The following is an 18,509-nucleotide window of genomic DNA, read 5'->3' on the forward strand; positions in this document are numbered from 1 at the left end:
TGAATTCTCAAGAGGCCTCTGCCAGACTCTCTGTGCTTTATGTCCTTACACCTCTATTTAAAATTCACTTGTTGCCTGAGTATTGTCTTGAGAGGAGATGTTCTTTAAAAAAAAAAAAAACTTCTAATCAGGTAGCATTTAGGGCAGTGGTATACATGGTGGTTTTATAATTATTTTGATTCTTGACTTCATAAAGTATGCAGATGACAGTGGTACACTTTGCACCCTTAATCAGAAGTTTGTTTCCTTGTGATAAAACAGATAAGCCATTGACTATATAGCTCCTGAACTTTTCACACAGTTAAACTAACGTATGAGATATTGCCCTGTCTTGTAAGATACTAGTCCTTGTTAATTCCCACCCCCCCCACACAATTATGCTCAGCAACAACTTTAATGGGTCACGTATAAAAACTAGTCTTAAGTAACACTCACACACTCACTCAAGCCCTCATTAAAACTTCAAGTATCTAAATTTCTGCTAAATGTAACCTTGTTTTTCCATCAACCATCAGAGATAGCCTCTCACTTTAGAAATCATCTTCATAAACACAGCCTTTAAAAAAAAGCAACTGACCATGATAGATTGCAAATATACATTGTCAACAGTCTTAATCAGCGAAACATTTAAAAATGCAATGCTCAGTTATTTTCTTATAAACGCACAGATGATTCAAATCCTCCATTTATCAATTCAAACCAGAGAAAACCAATAAAAATCTACGCGTTCATTAACACTGCTAGTTAATTCACCTGAACACTTACCTTAAATCCACCCTTAACTCCTTAACTTTCAAATGTTAGTATGAAATTTCAGAAATTTAATCCCACGGGCTAAATGATATTAATTTTAGAGTCAAGTTAGGTATGATTTAATCACAGGATTGCCTTAGAAATTAAGGTTCAATTTTGCAACAATCATATCACATTTCCCTGTAAGTTAAAGAAGAGTGTGTTCTAAACATTTTTAAACTAGCAGTGTTTTCATTTAAAAGATATTTTCTCTGGTAAATTTGAAAAGAAATTAAACTGTGTTTTTTCCCTCTAATTGGACCCTTAATAGACAGCTCACTTTATTCTGGTGATTTCCAAATTTCTACCAAAACTGAGCATCATCAGTCAGCAGCCTGTTTTTAACTTCATTCACTCTTAAGAGTAAGCTCAAACCGAAGAAATATTTGCTTTATCTAAACGAGAAGCTAAATAAGTACATTTGTTTTAAAATAAACACTGAGGCTATGATGCTGTCATCCATTCTGCTAAATAATATCAAACAACCAGTCTGTGTAATCAACTCCATTTCAGAAACAAACTGGCCACCACACCATATGGTGACTGCTATTCCTTAGAAATACCCAGATGATTATCCACAGAATAACCTAAAAAGAAAAAGCTTTCTATGTTTTAGGAGATTTTCTCCCTAAAGTTGTCCGAATAGCACCACAGGTAGGCAAAAATTTAAATGGTGTAAATTTCCACTCGCTGGACATAACCAGCTCTCTACACACCCCCAACCAAGTGTCAAACACATTTGGAGTAGAGAAATGAACACTTGGGTACTCCTTTTCAGAAACAATTTGCATTTAAAGTTGGGACTTGTTCATTTATGCCCTTTATAGCAACTATATGCCACAATCTCAAAACACTTAATGATAAGAAGGAGATTGGTCTCCAAAATTCAGTAAACTCTTATCTAGGATAACGTCACTCACAATTCTAGATTCCTCCACCTCCTCTCTGAAAGATTTATAACACCAGCAACTTAGAAATATTCTCCTGAATTAATATTTCCTGTATAAATCCATATGAATTTCTAAATATTCACCTATGTAGAGATTCAAGAGAATTTTTTTAGTTGACACTAACAGCGTAGTCCACGATTTTGACAAATTCTGAAATTCAGACATATTGTTCCCCAAATTGCAGCTTAATGATTATTTAATACAAAATATATTTGCATGTAATAACCTATGTCCCCAAGTTACATTTAAAAACAAACTGGGCCCCACCAAATGCATTAAAAGGTCAAGTAAAACTTACTGCAGAACCATCAAGTGTGTATCAGTACCTCCCCTTCAAGCTTTCCTTGCTTTTACTCTAGAATATTTTTACTGACTCCCATAAACGTTTACTTGTCACTTCAGAAGAGATTTTATACGAAGAAACAGAAAGAAATCTAGCAAAATTCACGTGTTTAAAAAAAATCACATTACTAAAAAGAAAATTGAAAAAACTTAATTCGAACATTTCTGCTAAAGGAGGAAAGCATGAGGGCACTTAAAAGTGTAGGGAAGCCAGACGCCAGGTGTAGCAGATCTAAAAAGTTGGCCCAGCTGGGGAAGACCCTGCAAATGCCATCTAGTTTTATGACTTACTCGCGTTCCTATTGTTCAGTTTATAAAATACTGTGTGACAGGGGGAGAAAAACTCGCTAGTTTTCCAACTAAGTCTGAAGTTCGAGCACTTTTCTAGGCTCTCTTTCCTTCAGTTCCCAGCGCTCGAATTCCCTCCACTTTGTGACGGATCCCAAGGGTTTCAAGTTTTCCCGAGGCGAGAGAGAGGGGCTGCGGGTGCTTACCTGTTCCCTCGGGATGCAGGGCAGGGAGGTCCTCCGATGGGACTTGCTGCTGCAGCCGGACATCTCGGCGGACACCACGGAGCTGGACCGCCGCCTCCTCTTAAACACTGGGATATCTTCCTTGGTCCCAGCGATCAGCTGGGACCCGAAATGCTCCCTCGGAGCCGCCCCCGCGGACTGCGTCAAGATTTGCTCCACGTACCTGGCCAGGAGGATCCCAAGCACGCCGGCCAAGTATGCCAGGTAAGGTCTCCAGGCGACCTTGAACCTCTCTAAGGAAATGAGGGACACGGTCCTGACCGCGCTAGTCAAGGCGATCATGAGGACGCCCAGCCTCAGCCTCAGCACCAGCCATGTCGCGGCGGCCAAGCAGCTGAGCACCACCCCCGCGGCGGGGAGCGAGAGTAAATGATCCTCCCCGACGCCCAGCCCAATCTGGACGAGCGCTTCCCCCCCGCAGCAGGCGGCCAGCAGCGCGACGGCCAGAGGCAGGCGCACCCCTGCGCGCAGGAGGTACAAGCCCATCCAGAAGAAGGCACACAGGAGACTGAAGAGCAGCGCGGAGGGCTGCAGCCAGGGGCCGAGCGGCGCGCCGCCCCCGGGAGCACCTCCCCGAGGCCCCGGGAAGACGCCCCCTTCTGCTCCCGGGGCAGCTTCCTCCTCCTCCTCCGCCGCCACCTCCTTCCTCCGTTCCAGGTCACAGCCGATCTCCCCGCGGACCAGCCTCACCAGCAGCGCCAGCAGAAAGGACAGGGAGCCCGCGCACAGCGCAGAGGAAAGTTTCCGGGAGCGCCGGAGCGGCTGCAGCACCAGGTCGCCCCAGCAGCCGCGGCAGCCCGAGTCCCGGGGCGATGCGGGGCCCGCGCGACAGTGGCAGTCCGGGCCCGCCGCGGGGGCCGCCCTCGCCTCCCCGGGGCTGGGCTGGGCCCTGATTCTGGCGGCCTCGCCCGGCACTGCCATGGTGCGCCGTCTTCACGGAGTCCTGGAGGTCCCCCCGACGCCCCCGCCCCGCCACCCACACAGACACGCACCCACGCCCGCCGGCTCGCTCGCCCTCCTCCCAATCCCACCCTCGGAATCCCTCCTTCTCCCAGGCCCGCGAGCCCTTAAAGTTTCAGCTTTCGAATAACTCCTGGAGAAAACTAGATGCTCCAAAGAGACGCCTTCAAGTGGCAAGCTATCACAGGCAGAAACGATCAGACTTCCTCTTTTCTCTCTTGGAAAAGCTTTTCAAAATTCTCCGCTCCACCCCCACCCCCGACTTCGGTCCTCCGGGGTCTCTTCCTACTTCAGGATTTTAAAGATTGCCCGAGGCGGCCGGCGCACGGGGGCCGCAGCCGCTGGAGGAGCTGGGGGCGCAGGGCGAGCTCGGGGCCATCCCGGGCGCAGCTTGGCGCGGCGCTGCTGCGCGCGGGTCCCCGCGGCCGACGGAGGTCCCCCTTCTCTTCCTTCCTGCGGCTCTTTCTCTATCACTCTTTCTTTCTCCTCGGCCGATCCTCCCCGGCACGGCCCCAGGAAGCGAACCGCCATTCCCTGGGGCAGAAAGCACAGCCACCCCTGCGTCTGTCGGTCCAGTTCATGGCAAAGGGTGGAAAAAATGGAAAAGGGGCTAAGAAATAACCAAGTTGTTAAGTCCCGTCGGAGAGAGACACAATCCGAGAGACGAAAGGCTGCCGCAAGACAAGGGAGGGAGGGCGAGCGAGCTGGAGAGGAAGGGAGGGTGAGAGGAAAGGGAGGGTGAGAAGGGAGATGGAGATTTGCTCTTTTTTCCCCCTTCTTTTTGGTGCGAGGTTGGTGGCGATCTGCAGTTTTGCAGAAGGGAAGCGAGGGGAGACGACTGGTTAAAACTGTGTTTAAAAAAAAAAACCAAGCAGCTGGAGCGATCTGCAATCCCGCTTGCTTTCTTTAAGGCAACTCCCTAGTAAAGCTCTCGCAGCCCAGCTCCCGCCCCTCCCCCGGGGGAGGCGCTGCTCTCAGCTCCGGTCCTCCTCTCGCCGGAGCCCGGCCGGTGGGGAAGGGGTTGCGGAGACCCGTCCACCGCCCAGCTCTCCACAGCCCGGGGTGGCGGTGGGGGGCGAGGGTCTTCGACTGGCCCTCTGGCTGAGCTGTCCAGAACTTTGAAAAAACGGATTGTGCTGGGAGATTTGGCAGGCGATAGGAGCCAACAGACTTCTCACTGTCATTAAAAATGACAGCCACATCTGCTATCTGAGTAATTCAAAGATGCTTAAAGGTTCCCAAGTCAGGTAGAACAGCAAATCAGTTTCAGGTGGCATTATTTTAAGGCCTTGACTGCTTCTGCTCGATGGTCTGTTTTCAGAGAACCCAAGCTTTTCCTGTCGGTCCAAATAACGGAGAATCTCAACAAGTTACCTAGCCTATAACAGCATTAAAGAGAAGGGGGAGGGGAGAGCATTTTAAAAAAAATTTTTACTTAACAACAATGTATGAATATTAGTCAACAGCTGTTGACGGTGGATGGTAAATTACACTAATTAAGGGACCCTAGCCTCAAGGTTTACAAAGCTGGGAAGCCCAGTCAAACAGAAAGTAATATAAAAAAATCTCAAGGGAGGGGTGGTGAGGACAAGTAGGTTAACACTAAAGATCTTAGAAGACAGTCTATGCTTTTGAAATACTATGTCTCCCGTGAATAAAGCTTATGAGAAAAAAATCAGGACCCTAGTTATTAATGTTTACAAGGTACACATTTCATGTACTCTAATAATGTAGTATTTGAGAAACTAAAAGAAAATTTTTAAAGCTAACTTTCTGCGCAGATTATGAAAACATAATTCAGTATCTGTTCAATGGACTTTTTAAAGTCCATCGATGTTGGGAGCCAGTTTCTTTTTACACCCAACACAGGAACATGATAGTCCACTCTTGTTCACTTTTAATATGACTACCTTAGATGTTGTTTGCCCTCACTAATAATATTAATAATAATCCAATTTTGTCTTCATTATCTTGACATTCCAGGTTAAAGTGTATTTACAGCCTGGAGTATTTGGATGATTGGCTCAAGATGCCACTGTATTTTGTGTGTGGAGATGAAGCAACAAAGAAAAGGCAAAGGAGATATTTGAGATAAAATTAATTCATGGGGGGTAGGGGAGGAAATGGCTTAAGTGTTAAGCTTAGCTTCATGGGAAACAGCCTGCTCTCGTTCATGGCAGGTATTAATGTTAACATTATGACATAAATGGATGTGAGGAGCTATGATGATACAGCTCCTCTCCATCAGATGCCCAGAACCATGCTACCACATGGAAGACACGTTGGGCAGCTAGTCAGCGGCAGTGAGCACCATCTGTTTAATAATTAAGGGAACAGGAGCAGCAATGCCTTTGCCAAAGACAAATGAGCCCCCTAGCACGCACACATACTTTCCTGAGTTTCCTTTTTCCACATATGATTCATATGCCAGAGCCTACCTGAAGCACTGCAGAGTGAAAAGTCTTGATTGGAATATCGTGCTAATATCCACTGGCATCAAAAACAGAATATTAAAATGAAAAATGGTGCAAATCTGGGCATGTATCAAGGTTAGGAAGGAATAGTGAAGAATTTCAGAACGTTTCCAGTTTCTCTGTACCCTACTCCCATAATGATCTCAGTTGTTTAGGAAAAAAACCCAATAAATCACTATCAAAACTGAACTAAAGAGATGGAACGTTGTTATTAAAGCAACACTGTGACCAAAAAATATAAGAATGGCATTTGTTAATGGCAGCAAAACAAAAACACTAGGTCTGTAGGTTAAACAATGACATTCTCCAGGGATTCAATAGTATTACAGAGGCAATGTCCTGGTTTCTCCTAATTCTCAACAAACATCGCAACCAGAAAGCTATTTGTCCCCTGAAAGGAAAGAAGATCGATTCCACACCTTACTGGCATTACCATCCAGAACCTGGAGAAATGAAAAACAACCAAATACTCATTAGACAGACACTGAAAGCTGCAGGGGTACTAACCGAAAGAAGTGACCAACACTGGGCGGAACGTATTAAATGAAGTCAGTCCCAATACGTCCAGTGGACATTGAGCAATCACAGAAAAATATAAACTCCCCGTTTTCTGCAGACAGTGATGAGTTCTAATTCAAGAAAGTGACAACAGAGCCAAAGGACTAGGAAAATGTGGTACACAAAGAAAAACAGAATATGGAAAATGGAAAGAAAAACTCAAATTTGCCTTGAAAAAGCTCTTCACTTGGCCAAATCCAGGGAACGTGTTTTCCCTAGTACTTTGTGAAGAGAATTCAGAAATGAACCCCACTGCATACTGTTTACACTTTGCCAACTACGGTTATGATTAAGGGAATGATGTTAAATTCGAAACGTTTACAGCCCACAGTAGGAGTTCACTCATTTTCTGCTATCCGCTTGACCTCTACGCAGGTATATCCAATGGGTATCTAAAATGTGATGCATCCAAAACACAACACTTAACTTGCAGCTCCCTCACCTCTCTTCCAACACCAACCCCTACACACTCAATCTATTTCTCCTCGGTCCTTCCCCACCACAAAACAAAACATAGCCACCTACCTAGTTACTCAGGCCCCCAAAGAGGGTATCACCCTCCATTCCTTCCTCTGTTTACCTTGCTCTGCCTTCCAGTCTATTAGCAAGTCCACTTGATTCTTTCTCTAAAATATACCCTGAACCCACCTGCTTTTCACTGTTCCTCTTACAATAACCAGCCAAAGACCCCGCATCTTCCCTGCGAGCACAACTGTGATACTTCGCTAACTGCTGTTGCCCTCCTACTACTCATTTTCTACACGGTAGCCAGAGCAATCATTCAAAAATGTCAGTCCAATGACGTCACTCCCTGCTTCTGTGCATCCAAAGGCTTCCCAGGGTACTTGCAGAATCAAAGCCCCCACAACAGCCTGCAAGGATCTTTATGATCTTTCCAAGACACTCTCTGTGACCATTCATCCTATGCCAAGCCTCCTACTTCACTCATGCAACACTGCCCATTGGAAAGCTCTTCCAACCGATGGAGGATGGAGACGTCCTCTGCACATCAAATACGGCAACCATTAGCCACGTGTGGCTGTTGCGCCCTTGAAATATAGCTAGTGCCACTGTGGAACTCAGTTTTTGGATTTTATTTTATTTTCATTTAAATTTTAATAGCCTCACGTGGCTAGCGGCTTCTGATGGAGAGAGCATCTCTCACCCCTCAAGCCATTTTTCTGCTCTTTATCATGTCAACTCAGGACCTTGGAATCTACAGATCTTCTCATAGCTGGCTCCTTCTGCCCCATCAGTTCTCACCTCAAATGTTACCTGTTCAGAAAGGCTTTTTTCCAACATATCTTATCAAAAAGTCTCGGGACTCCATGTGCACACACGCTACCCCCGTTTCACTATATTTGTAGCACTTATCACTATACAAAATGGTCTCATTCGTTGATTTGTTTTCCTGTTCATTGTTATTGTGAAAGACACTCTCCATATATTTTAACGTATGATTGTTCAGATGGACAGATGCCTTAAAATCTAAACTGAAGGTCCAGTTGCCCAATTGGACTGATAGGCAAAGTCATGCAAACAGCATTTTTCACAGAAAGTTGCTTTAAAAAACAAAAATTGCTCGATGAATCACTCATTTATCAGAGAAATAGGGAACAGTCAAAGTTTTGAAAACCCTGCATTGCTTCTCAGCTGAAATGTCCATAATCTATAGCAGTTTTCTGGCAGGCACAGGGAAAAAGCCATTTAAATATATGCATCTGGTTAGCAAGTCAGCTGAAAAATCCAGAATTAGGAGATGTCTGAATATCAGTTACTGCCTAAAGAGTCATAGCTCACATCATAATCCATGACCTAGCCTCCAACTACTGCAATTAGCACTACTTTAGGGATTGGATTTAAGTTTAAAAAATCAAACATTTTGGAAAGACAGACCTTGTTAATACTTATTCCACATCTAGTCAGGGAAAAAAGGTAGAAAACTTGTATTTGGGAATGCATCACCTCCCTCCCCACTCTGTGGAGTGCTGCCCCTTTTTAATTCCCGAAGAATTTAAGTAACAGCTTTGGATATACAAGTGTGAACTAGTCTAAAAACCCTGAAGAGAAAAATCAAGATGAGAACAGATTGCTCCCCACAACACTGTTGCTCACAGTCAGCCTGTCACCAGCACAAACCACCAGGACAGCTTACTTGGCCTCCGTGTCCTGTGCACCCCTGTCATCTGAGAGCTGACCTTCCCTACATCACATTTTGGGTGTCAGAGGCTGGCTCTACCTTTTCTAAACAGAAAGTTAAGGAAAATCAGAATGCTTTCAGTACAGGGATTCCCAGCCTTGTTCACTCTGTGGCACATGCAGAAAATGGTAACATTTTGTTGTCACATTGGATTAAAGGGACAAAGGCTTTTGTAGACAAAGGCTTCAGGCATGGTGCCTGAGAGATTGTAATCTCAGGCACACCTCTAACCTTTGGCACTTCAGCTGAAAATTTTTGAGACACCTAGTTTTTGACTCACTACTATACTAAAATGTGTATTTCAACCATACTCTTTACAAAGGCTGTTAAAATAAACACAGGGTAATGGGGGAAGGGTATATAGCTCAAGTGGTAGAATGCGTGCTTAGCATGCATGAGGTCCTGGGTTCAAGCCCCAGTACCTTCTCTAAAAAATCAATAAACCTAGTTATCTCCCCCCAAATAAAAAATAACTAATTCAATAATAAATAAATAAAATATTTTTTAAAAAACACAGGGTAAATTCCAAGATCTTAATAGCTTGCCAACTATAAGAGTCAGTTCTCAGGACTTCTTTTGTGTCACCTCCCCATAAATTCTCTCAGTTGGTCGTAATATAAATGCATCATTTTTATCTAGTTTTAAAATTTGGAAATGAGACATACTAAGTTTGATTTATAAAATAGATGTGATCATGATCAGACCTAGAATCCAAGTCTCTCCTACCATACGTTGATGTATTCTCCATCACAGCCACATCAGGTACTCTTGTTGGTAATACAGTAACTCACCAGTAACAGGAACTCTCTCCTCTGGACCTGCAAGCGCTGTAACTCTTTCAAAAGGGAGTTAGTATGTCCTAATACAAATATATATTTTGCTAAAGTCCTCCAAACAATGATGATTTCTGTTTGTGTGTGAAATGAGCATGTTTTTCACTTAAGAGTCTCATACAGATATGTATCAAAAGGTGATGTTCTGTATAAAAGTGAAGGCTTACACTTTCTTGTATAGAATTCTTTGCAGCTTGTCTCAATGCCAGTGGATTACAAGGTTACTAAGAAGGAACTCACAGGCCATTAGAGAATGTTACAGAGTACCTGAGTCAAACAAAAGAACGTGAATGCCCCTATTGTATGTCTGTTTTTATACAAACAGCAAAATGCTCTAACTAGTATGAGTAATAAGAGCTTTAAGATTGCTTATATTATTATTTTAAAGTTTTACTGAAATCAGTGATTCCACTTCTCTGCTTTAGCACCATCAGCACAGCAAATTTAATGGAATCTTTCTATGATGATTCAGAATCTTGCAGTGTCTCAAATCCATCATTATGGATAATGATTTTCAACTGTATCTGTGAAAGTAAATGGTGGTGGAAGGGACTCAATGAGAACTGATTTCTGTTCAGTAATGATTACTTTAAAAAAAATCCTAATCTCAAAATATAAGAAATATGTTGAGAAAAGCCTGAGAGTAATGTTCACCCTTGTGTCTTACTCTTTAAGATCATTCACTTTAATTTAAAAATAAAATAAAAACTCTCTTCTACTGGACTCTGAATACAGCCATACAAGAATATGTATAAAAAAAAATCAAAGAAACTAATTATTGTTTTTCAGATGGGGCAAAGAGTGGGCAGAGAGCATGTAACTGAAGAAAAGTTAGCAGGAATTTTCAATAACACCATCTTCATGAGTGCATCACAGCCCATATTTACTCTAGTCTACAAAAATGAACCTTTCTATTAAAGGAACACCTCAAATACTATTTTATGAAGAAGAATACACTTTACTAAAATTTAAAAGAAATGTGTAATAATATGAAAAAATTATTTTTCCGGGGGAGAGGTAGAAGACAATACAGTGATTGCCAAGTAAGTTACTAGTAAACTGACATCATACTTCAGTTCTACAGCCTCCACTGATGTGCAAACCATCCTAAAATGCTGTAACTTTTTAACGATGGACGTTCTGACTGCTATAAATTGATGTCTCATTGTAGTGATAAGTGCTAGAGAGGCTGTGGAGAAAAAGGAACCCTCCTACACTGCTGGTGGGAATGTAAATTGATGCAGCCACTATGGAGGACAGGATGCAGGTTAATAAAAAAACTAAAAATAGACTTTCCATCTGATCTAGCAATCCCACTCCTGGGCATATATCCAGAGGAAAATATAATTCGAAAAGACACACGTACCCCAAGGTTCACAGCAGCACTATCCACAACAGCCAAGACATGGAAACAACCTAAATGTCCATCGACAGATGACTGGATAAAGAGGTTGTGGTATATTTATACAATGGAATACTATTCAGCTATAAAAAAGACTAAAATAATGCAATTTGAAGTAACATGCATGGACCTGGAGATTGTCATTGAAATTCTTTTGGTGTTTGATTAATTTGTTTTGAAACAATTGTTATATATCATTACAGTAAAATAAATGTATAACTTAAAAAATAGAAAATATAATAGTTTACTCTTTTGACTATTATAAATCAGTTTATCCTAAAAAGAAATACAAGTACTTAAGTATAGTTTTATCCTTTGCTTTCAAAGATGATTTATTAACATTGTTCACTATGAAATATACAAGACAGATGGAGAAGGTAAGAGCATCCTAATTGGATAAATGCAGAAACAGGCCTCAGATTTCAGATGTCTCGCTTAAGATGCTCCACAATTCCGTTTGGATTCCAGGTCTGGTGATGCCACGACCCAGCAACTATGTAATTTTCATCTTAAAGTCAATCTAGCTAAAGAATATGGAACTTGATTGGTTATCCTACACTCCTTATATCTACATAACTCATAGCTGTATTGGACCTCACAGCATTTAGGGCTAGTTGTTACACTGCCTCTTAAATTCTTGCCTTCCCCAAAGCATTAGCCCCAAAAGGATCATCTCATTTATGACTCTGGCCTGTCTGATTGGCTTGAACACAATCGCTATGTTGTAAGGGTGCAGCAAAAGTATCAAAATGCAGCATTTATACAATAATCACCTGTAGAAACTGTAGAAAAGAAGTAACCAGTGCCTACAAATTATTATTTACTCTTAAAGATTTAAACTCAAATACAAAAAGGAAATTGCTGGAGTCTACTATTTCCCCCACTACTATGGAATTCTGAAGAGAAGGCATCATCCGGGCTTCTCAATATAGTCAGTATCTCACACTCAGGTCCTGAGAGGGAAGTACTGTGTTAATTAATCTGAGTTGTTCTCTGCCTGAAACTGTGAGGCATTTTTTTTCATCCTCCTGGAACCACAGAGCTATGGTAACTTTCCACAGAAATGACAAATTACATACAGAGCTTAGGCTCAATGGTTTCCTCTAACCAAAATCTGGAAATGGGGCATTTTGAGCTCAGTAAGAATAGTTAAGTGATTGTGGAAGAAAGCAATGTGGTTCTTCTCCCATTCCAGAAAAGGAAGACTCTAGAAAAACCTAGGAATGTGTAAGTTTTCCCTCATAATCATTCTCTTCTCCTTTACCTAATCTTTATACTGATTTTATTTTTTTCTCTCTCTCTTTTTTTCTTTTCTTTTCTAAGGACCTTAGTCCATTTACTATTAGGAATAAATTGTACATTCTTGCTCTGATTTTTGTAGTTATAATGCATTAATTATCATGTAAAATTAAGGGTGACAACATGCAAGAGTTCTCAAAGTTATGGGTGACACACCACTAAATAGGGTCAGGAACAGCTTTCAGATTATTCTAAATTAAAACAATTATTATCATTCACTATGTATCTTATTCCATTTCCTATCCTAAATATCAATTATTCTAGGGACTAAAGAAAAGCCCAGAAAAAAACCCTGAAAATACAAATCACTTCATCAGCATATATAAATTCTGGAGATATTCCTTAAATTAACCCTTATTACATGAACTTAATAAGAAAAAGAGATTTAGCTCTCATCTACAAATACAGTTATAAGAAAGTTTACTCAAACAGGTGTTTTGTTTTGCTACTTCATAAAAGACTTCAGTATACCATTTTACATCAATTCATCAGAATAGCCTCCCATAGCAATGTTAATTATCCTCCTGAAATTTCCACGCGTAGTCTTTTTTTCTAGAACTTACTAAGTAGCCAATTTTGCCACCCAACTGGAACCAGATTGTAGAACACAAGGATGCCTCCTTAACCTTATAAAAATGCCCTGGAATTTTTAATGAGCAGAAGTGGTCTGAACCTCAGTCTTACATCCCATCCAATAGCTGGTTCTCCTGCAGCACAGGACTCCGAAACTCCACGCTGGGAGTTGGCTCTGGACCACCTTGGGATGGAAGAAGGCCACCTACTGAATCACCGCCACCACATCCTGCAGCATCTTCCATCCAAGTCTTCCCTGGGCCCACCCCTGCTGAACTCCCAAGGTCAGAAGAGATCACAGCTTTAGAGCATTTCATTACAAGTTTTAAATTTCCAGTCTCTGGCTTTCATATTGCATTTCAAGATCAACATCCTTATTAGGAGAAGTATATTTTTTGCTTTAAAATTTTATGACACCTTTCCCACTGAGAAATTCAAAGCAGGCTACTGAACTTCATCACCACACAGGCAGAAATTCTCACAACACCTCTACGAAGGAGGTGTTAAATGAGAGAGAAAGAGAGGGCAGGGTCACCATCACCTCCTCTTACAAAAGCCCAATCCCCAATAATTAATGAATGAAAAAACATCTTGAATCCAGTGGTCACTGGGAGTAATTGGCATTTATTTTCTCAGCTGCCTCTAAATTAAAATGGTAATAATTTAACCAATATATCTGGGCTGAAGGCTAAAATAAGTTTCCTGTTGCACCCAAGCAGTAGGACTAAGTGGGATCTGAACAGACGATTTTCTGTTACTATTTGCAGAAAACTCACAAGTTATGCTCAGTAACTGAGGACTTCAAGTCCTGCTCACACTTACAACTGCTTTTCTCTGTCCTCACTGAAGAGGCCCTGAAAGCTGGAAGGACACAGGTTATATCTGTTTTGCTTTATTTCCTTTTCTCTGTCCTCAGGTTTACCTGACTTAAAAAAATGCTTGTGTCCCAATGATGGCATAAAGTACAGGATGAAATAAAAGAAGGGGTACTTTGATAAAAGCAACAGAATGCAGCTATCAAGACGAAATTATATGATATGATGTACAGTTCATAGTATGGCACAGCAGTTTCCAGTCTCACAGTTAATGTCCCTCCAGTGTGTGGGTTTTTTCCCACATGACCCAGCAAGTAATTCTCAGACATCACTGGGTGTCCTACAATTCAACTCAGTTCTGACACTATCTACCTGAAGACAGCATTAAATCCCACAGGTTAAGGTCTAAATGGCCTTCCCTCCCATACCCCACACCCAAGCCCACCTTATCACCATTTCAGAACTAGTCAAAAGCCCAGGTGGATCACCTGTGCTCATGACCAACCAGCTGTAGGTGAGAGTTCCAATGACCGCCTCAGGTTCAGTTAATTTGCTAGAGCAGCTCACAGAACTCAAACATTTTACCTACCAGATTACCACTTCACCATAAAAGGATATAACTCAGGAGCAGCCAGGTGGATAGATGCAAAAGGGAAGGCATGCGGAAAAGCCCTGGAGCTCCCAGGCTCTCACTGAGCCACCACTCTCCCCGAATCTCCACATCTTCACCGACCTGGAAGCTCTCCAAACCTTCTCCTTTAGGGTTTTCATGGAGGCTTCATTACATACACATAAATAATTAAATGATTCAACCTCCCACCCCAACCCCCTTCCTGGAGGTCTGGGGTGGGACTGAAAGTGTCAATCTTCCAATCACATGGTTGGTTCTGGCAACCAGCCTCCATCCATAGGTGAGGTCCAAAAGTCAACCTGTTAACATAATAAAACACCTTGATGGCTCTCATCATTTAAGAAACTCCAAGAGTTTTAGGAGCCCTGCGCCAGAAATCGGGGTGAAATCCAAACATATATTTCTTATTATAAATCACAATATCACAGTGCCCTTTAGCACATAGCAGATGCTGTCGGTTCCCCTCCCATATCTTTGGTTGTGCACACCAGCGACCTCTTACTGCTGATCTGTGACTGGGGACTTTTTCTGGTTGCAGAGAGTGCTTACAGACATCGCGGCAGGCTAGAAGATGCTAGCCTGAAAGAATATTTCAGTCATCTCACAAAGTGCAGACAACTGTGGAGGGGAGGGTGGCTGGGGCACAGCCTCCACCTGGGGACACAATTAGGGCTTCATTACACCTAAAACTTTGGGCTGCTGCCCAGACATCATGGGCATCTCATGCCAGGAGACCAGAAAGCAACAAAAGGAGTCACTATGCTGATTGTCATGAGAAGAGGGTCACTTCTGCATCATGGGAACAGAGAGTAGTGTGGCTGGAACTCAAGGAACTCAAAGAACTCACTGCCAAGCCTCTTGGTACTTTCCATCCCAGGGGATAATCTGATATGATCGAGGCAGTGTAGGGCTCAGAGCCCTCACAGATGTAGGTCTGTGATCCATCAGGTAAGAAACTTAGGCCAGTGAAAGTGCTGAATGGGTGGCAGAAAAGGGAGCTTTGTTGTAGGAAGACTGTGTGTGTGTGCGCACGCACGTGCGGAGAGAGAAGGAGAGAGAGAGAACATCTACCCCTTCGCAGAATCCGAAACAGAGCAGATTACCTTCCAGCCAGGCCTGAGCGGGCCCGAGTGGTCCAAGGAAGGGGTGGACTGTAGCAGAGGTTAGTGTCCCACCAGTCTGCACTCACTTTCCCTGAAAATGGCTACAGCCGTGCCTCCCTGCCTGGGTTCTTTCTTTAGCCCTAGGCTCATGCCTGAGCCACATGTGAGACTCTACGCAGCTCTACGCAGTCTCCCAGGGGCTCCCAGTCAGAGTGTGCTTCAGTTGCCCGTCGATGGTAACCTGCTTTTTAATGCAACTGATTTCCTTTTCCTTTCCTTTCTTGTCTCACTTCTTCACTCCCGACCAATGCATCCTGGGAATTACTTCCCAAACTACTTCCATTCAAATCCTTGTCTCAAGATCTCCTTCTAAAACAATCACCTTTACTAAAATAAAATTCATAGACACTCACCTAGATTATTTCAAAAATCTATATAATCTCCCAGTTTTAATATAAGGGAGACACCTCATACTAGTACGATTATTATTAAAAAGATAAGAGATAACAAACGTGGTGAGGATGTGGAGAAAAGGGAATCCTTGTGCACTGTTGGTGGGAACATAAACCGGTGAAGCCACTATGGAAAACAGTAAGGAGGTTCCTCAAGAAATTACAAATAGAACTACCATACAACCCTGATTATGTATCTGAAGGATTCGAAACAATTATCTCAAAGAGATATCTGCAAGTTCACTGCAACATTATTCACAATAACCAAGGTATGGAGACAACGTAAATGTCTATTAATGGAGAAATGGATAAAGAAAGTGTGGTGATATTTGGAATAAGTGGAATATTATTCAGGCTTAAAAAGAACTCAATTCTGTCATTTGCGACGACATGGATGAGCCTGGAGGACATTATGCCAAGTGAAATAAGCCAGACACAGAAAGACAAATACTGCATGGTGTCACTTACATGTGAAACCTAAAAAAGTGTTTTAAAAATTGAACTCATTGAAATAGAAAGTAGAACTGTAGTTGCCGGGAGGATGGAAGAAGGAGGGAGAGGATGATCAAAGGGCACGAACTTTCAGTTACATGATGAATAAGCTCTGAGGATCTAACACATAACACAGTGATTAGAGGCGATAACACTGTGCTGTGTTATTGTACAGTTGCAATTTGCTAAAAGAGCAGCACTTGAATGTTCTCACCAAAAAAGGGGCAGGGAGTACAAATATGTGAGGTGATGGATGTATTAATTAGCTCAGTGGGAGGATCCTTTCACAATATACACATAGATCAAATCATCAGGTTGTGCGCTTTAAATATATTAGAATCTTATTTCTCAATCATACCTCAATCAAGTGAAAAAGTATAAAGGAGAAAAGTTTATGATAAATTAATACATATTTCAATATGTAAATTAGCAAGCATTATTAAAGAAGACGTAATGAAATTTTACCGATGATATCAATTGACATGACCCCACAAGAGCTAAAAGCAGACTGACAAACGGCGGTGATTTACTGGCTGCTCAAATACTCATGAAATAGTTTCCTAAAATGGTAGATAATTTGTTAAATGCACAACATATAATCTTCCCTGAATACACACTGCAGTTGATGTTAAACTGGAATAAAAGAGGGGAAAAGAAATTTTAATATCTCTTTAGGCTACCAATTGAGGGAAGCTAGAAGGTTCAGACCACAGACACTACTACAGGGAGTCCACTGCTTGACGAATGAGCTCTAGTCCTGGGCAGTCGTGTACTGGAACAGGCTGCCACTGGCTTCCAGGAGCCAACGATGTGCATTTCTCCTCAATTCATTTAAAGTCATCTTTTGGTAGCTTGAAATCAGCAACACCTGGAGTACTTACCCCACGGACATTTGCAACACCACAAATCAGTTTTCTTCCCCCAAAGGGCCAGTGGTTAAACATTTATCAGCACACCCTGGCCGTTAGGCTTCTAGCCTGGTGTAGGGGACAGTTATTAGGTAAAGAAAAAAACATCTCATTCTCAGGGGTCATGGGAAGAAGGAAGACAAAATAAAGCAAGTGGATGAGACACCAGGATCTGTTTCTCTTCTCAATTTGTTGCTGAGCTTTAAGTGGAATGACTGAGAATGGAGGTGGATGTTAGCAACAGGGACAGTTTTCTCCCCATGTAGCTTGGAGGCTTCAGGCCCCAAGGAGGGTGACAGGCTCAGGGCCCCACCCAGCACTGCTAAGGAGAAATATCTCAGGGGCACTTGTGGATATTGGGTCTCTGTCAAGCCGAGGCCAGGTTTCTGGTCTCCCTTGGCCTGTGACTGGTGTTTGGGGCCCCAGTATCTCCCACGTGTCCCGGGGAAGGGTTGCAGATGTGACGAAAACACCAGTAGATGAACAGATACCTGATACCAAACTGAGTGGGCTCTTCATGGGCAGGCTCTTCCATTCTGTAGGTAAAATTGTGAAGCTCATGGGTGGCAGTGTTGAGTGCGTTCGTATTTGCCTAAAATAGTACATGGGACCACTCACCCCTCAGAATTCTCCGGTCTAAGAGGTAGATCAGATGGCACTTCTCAAGGGTCTCAGAGAACAGATGATCTGGAGGGCACCACGTGGGTCTGCAGAAACTTCTCCAGTGACAAGAAAATACACTGAGCAGGTCTCATACATCTAGGCACCACCTTAGGAGAAGAAAGAGACCAGAATGAAATCTGAAATACTGAGCAATTACCTAAGGAAATACAGCCATCAAAAATGAAACCAGACGTCAAAGGGAGTTGAAATTTGGAAAGAATAAAGATTCTGCTTTGAATTGAAAGAGAGGGAAATAATGTCCATTGGGAAGTCTTCAATGTCCACACTCTCCAGTTTGCCTGTGTGTGGAGTGGGCAGGTGTGAACAAGGTCAGTGCAGAAACTGACACAGCAAAGGAGCTACATTTCTCTTGCACAACCATATTGTAGAGCAAATGCTTTCATGATCTGCCTATAGAAGAAAGAACTGGCTCACGATGAAAGCCGTTTGAAAATGAAAAGTTCAACAACTTTGGGAGTTGGTGATGTTCCTTCACCAAAGGTGTTTTAGCTGAGGACAGACAATCCCT

The 18,509-nt window shown here is 42.6% G+C and overlaps 1 protein-coding gene across 2 annotated transcripts in view; it reads right to left on the bottom strand.

The window, feature by feature from the left end:
* Positions 1-18,041, bottom strand: part of PDE3A (phosphodiesterase 3A) — a 285,788-nt gene extending 267,747 nt beyond the window's left edge. The window contains exon 1 of one of the 2 annotated variants that reach the window (XM_072954755.1): positions 17,936-18,041. Coding sequence is in view for 1 of the 2 variants with exons in the window: in XM_006199915.4 (XP_006199977.2) it covers positions 2,579-3,538 (960 nt within the window). In the remaining variant the exon portion in view is untranslated. Of the gene's footprint in view, positions 1-2,578; positions 6,232-17,935 lie in introns of those variants that run through there. The other variant, XM_006199915.4, reaches the window with a different exon arrangement.
* Positions 18,042-18,509: the final 468 nt, after the last annotated feature.

The sequence above is a fragment of the Vicugna pacos genome, chromosome 34 (assembly GCF_048564905.1).
Source record: "Vicugna pacos chromosome 34, VicPac4, whole genome shotgun sequence".
Taxonomy (NCBI): Eukaryota; Metazoa; Chordata; class Mammalia; order Artiodactyla; family Camelidae; genus Vicugna; species Vicugna pacos.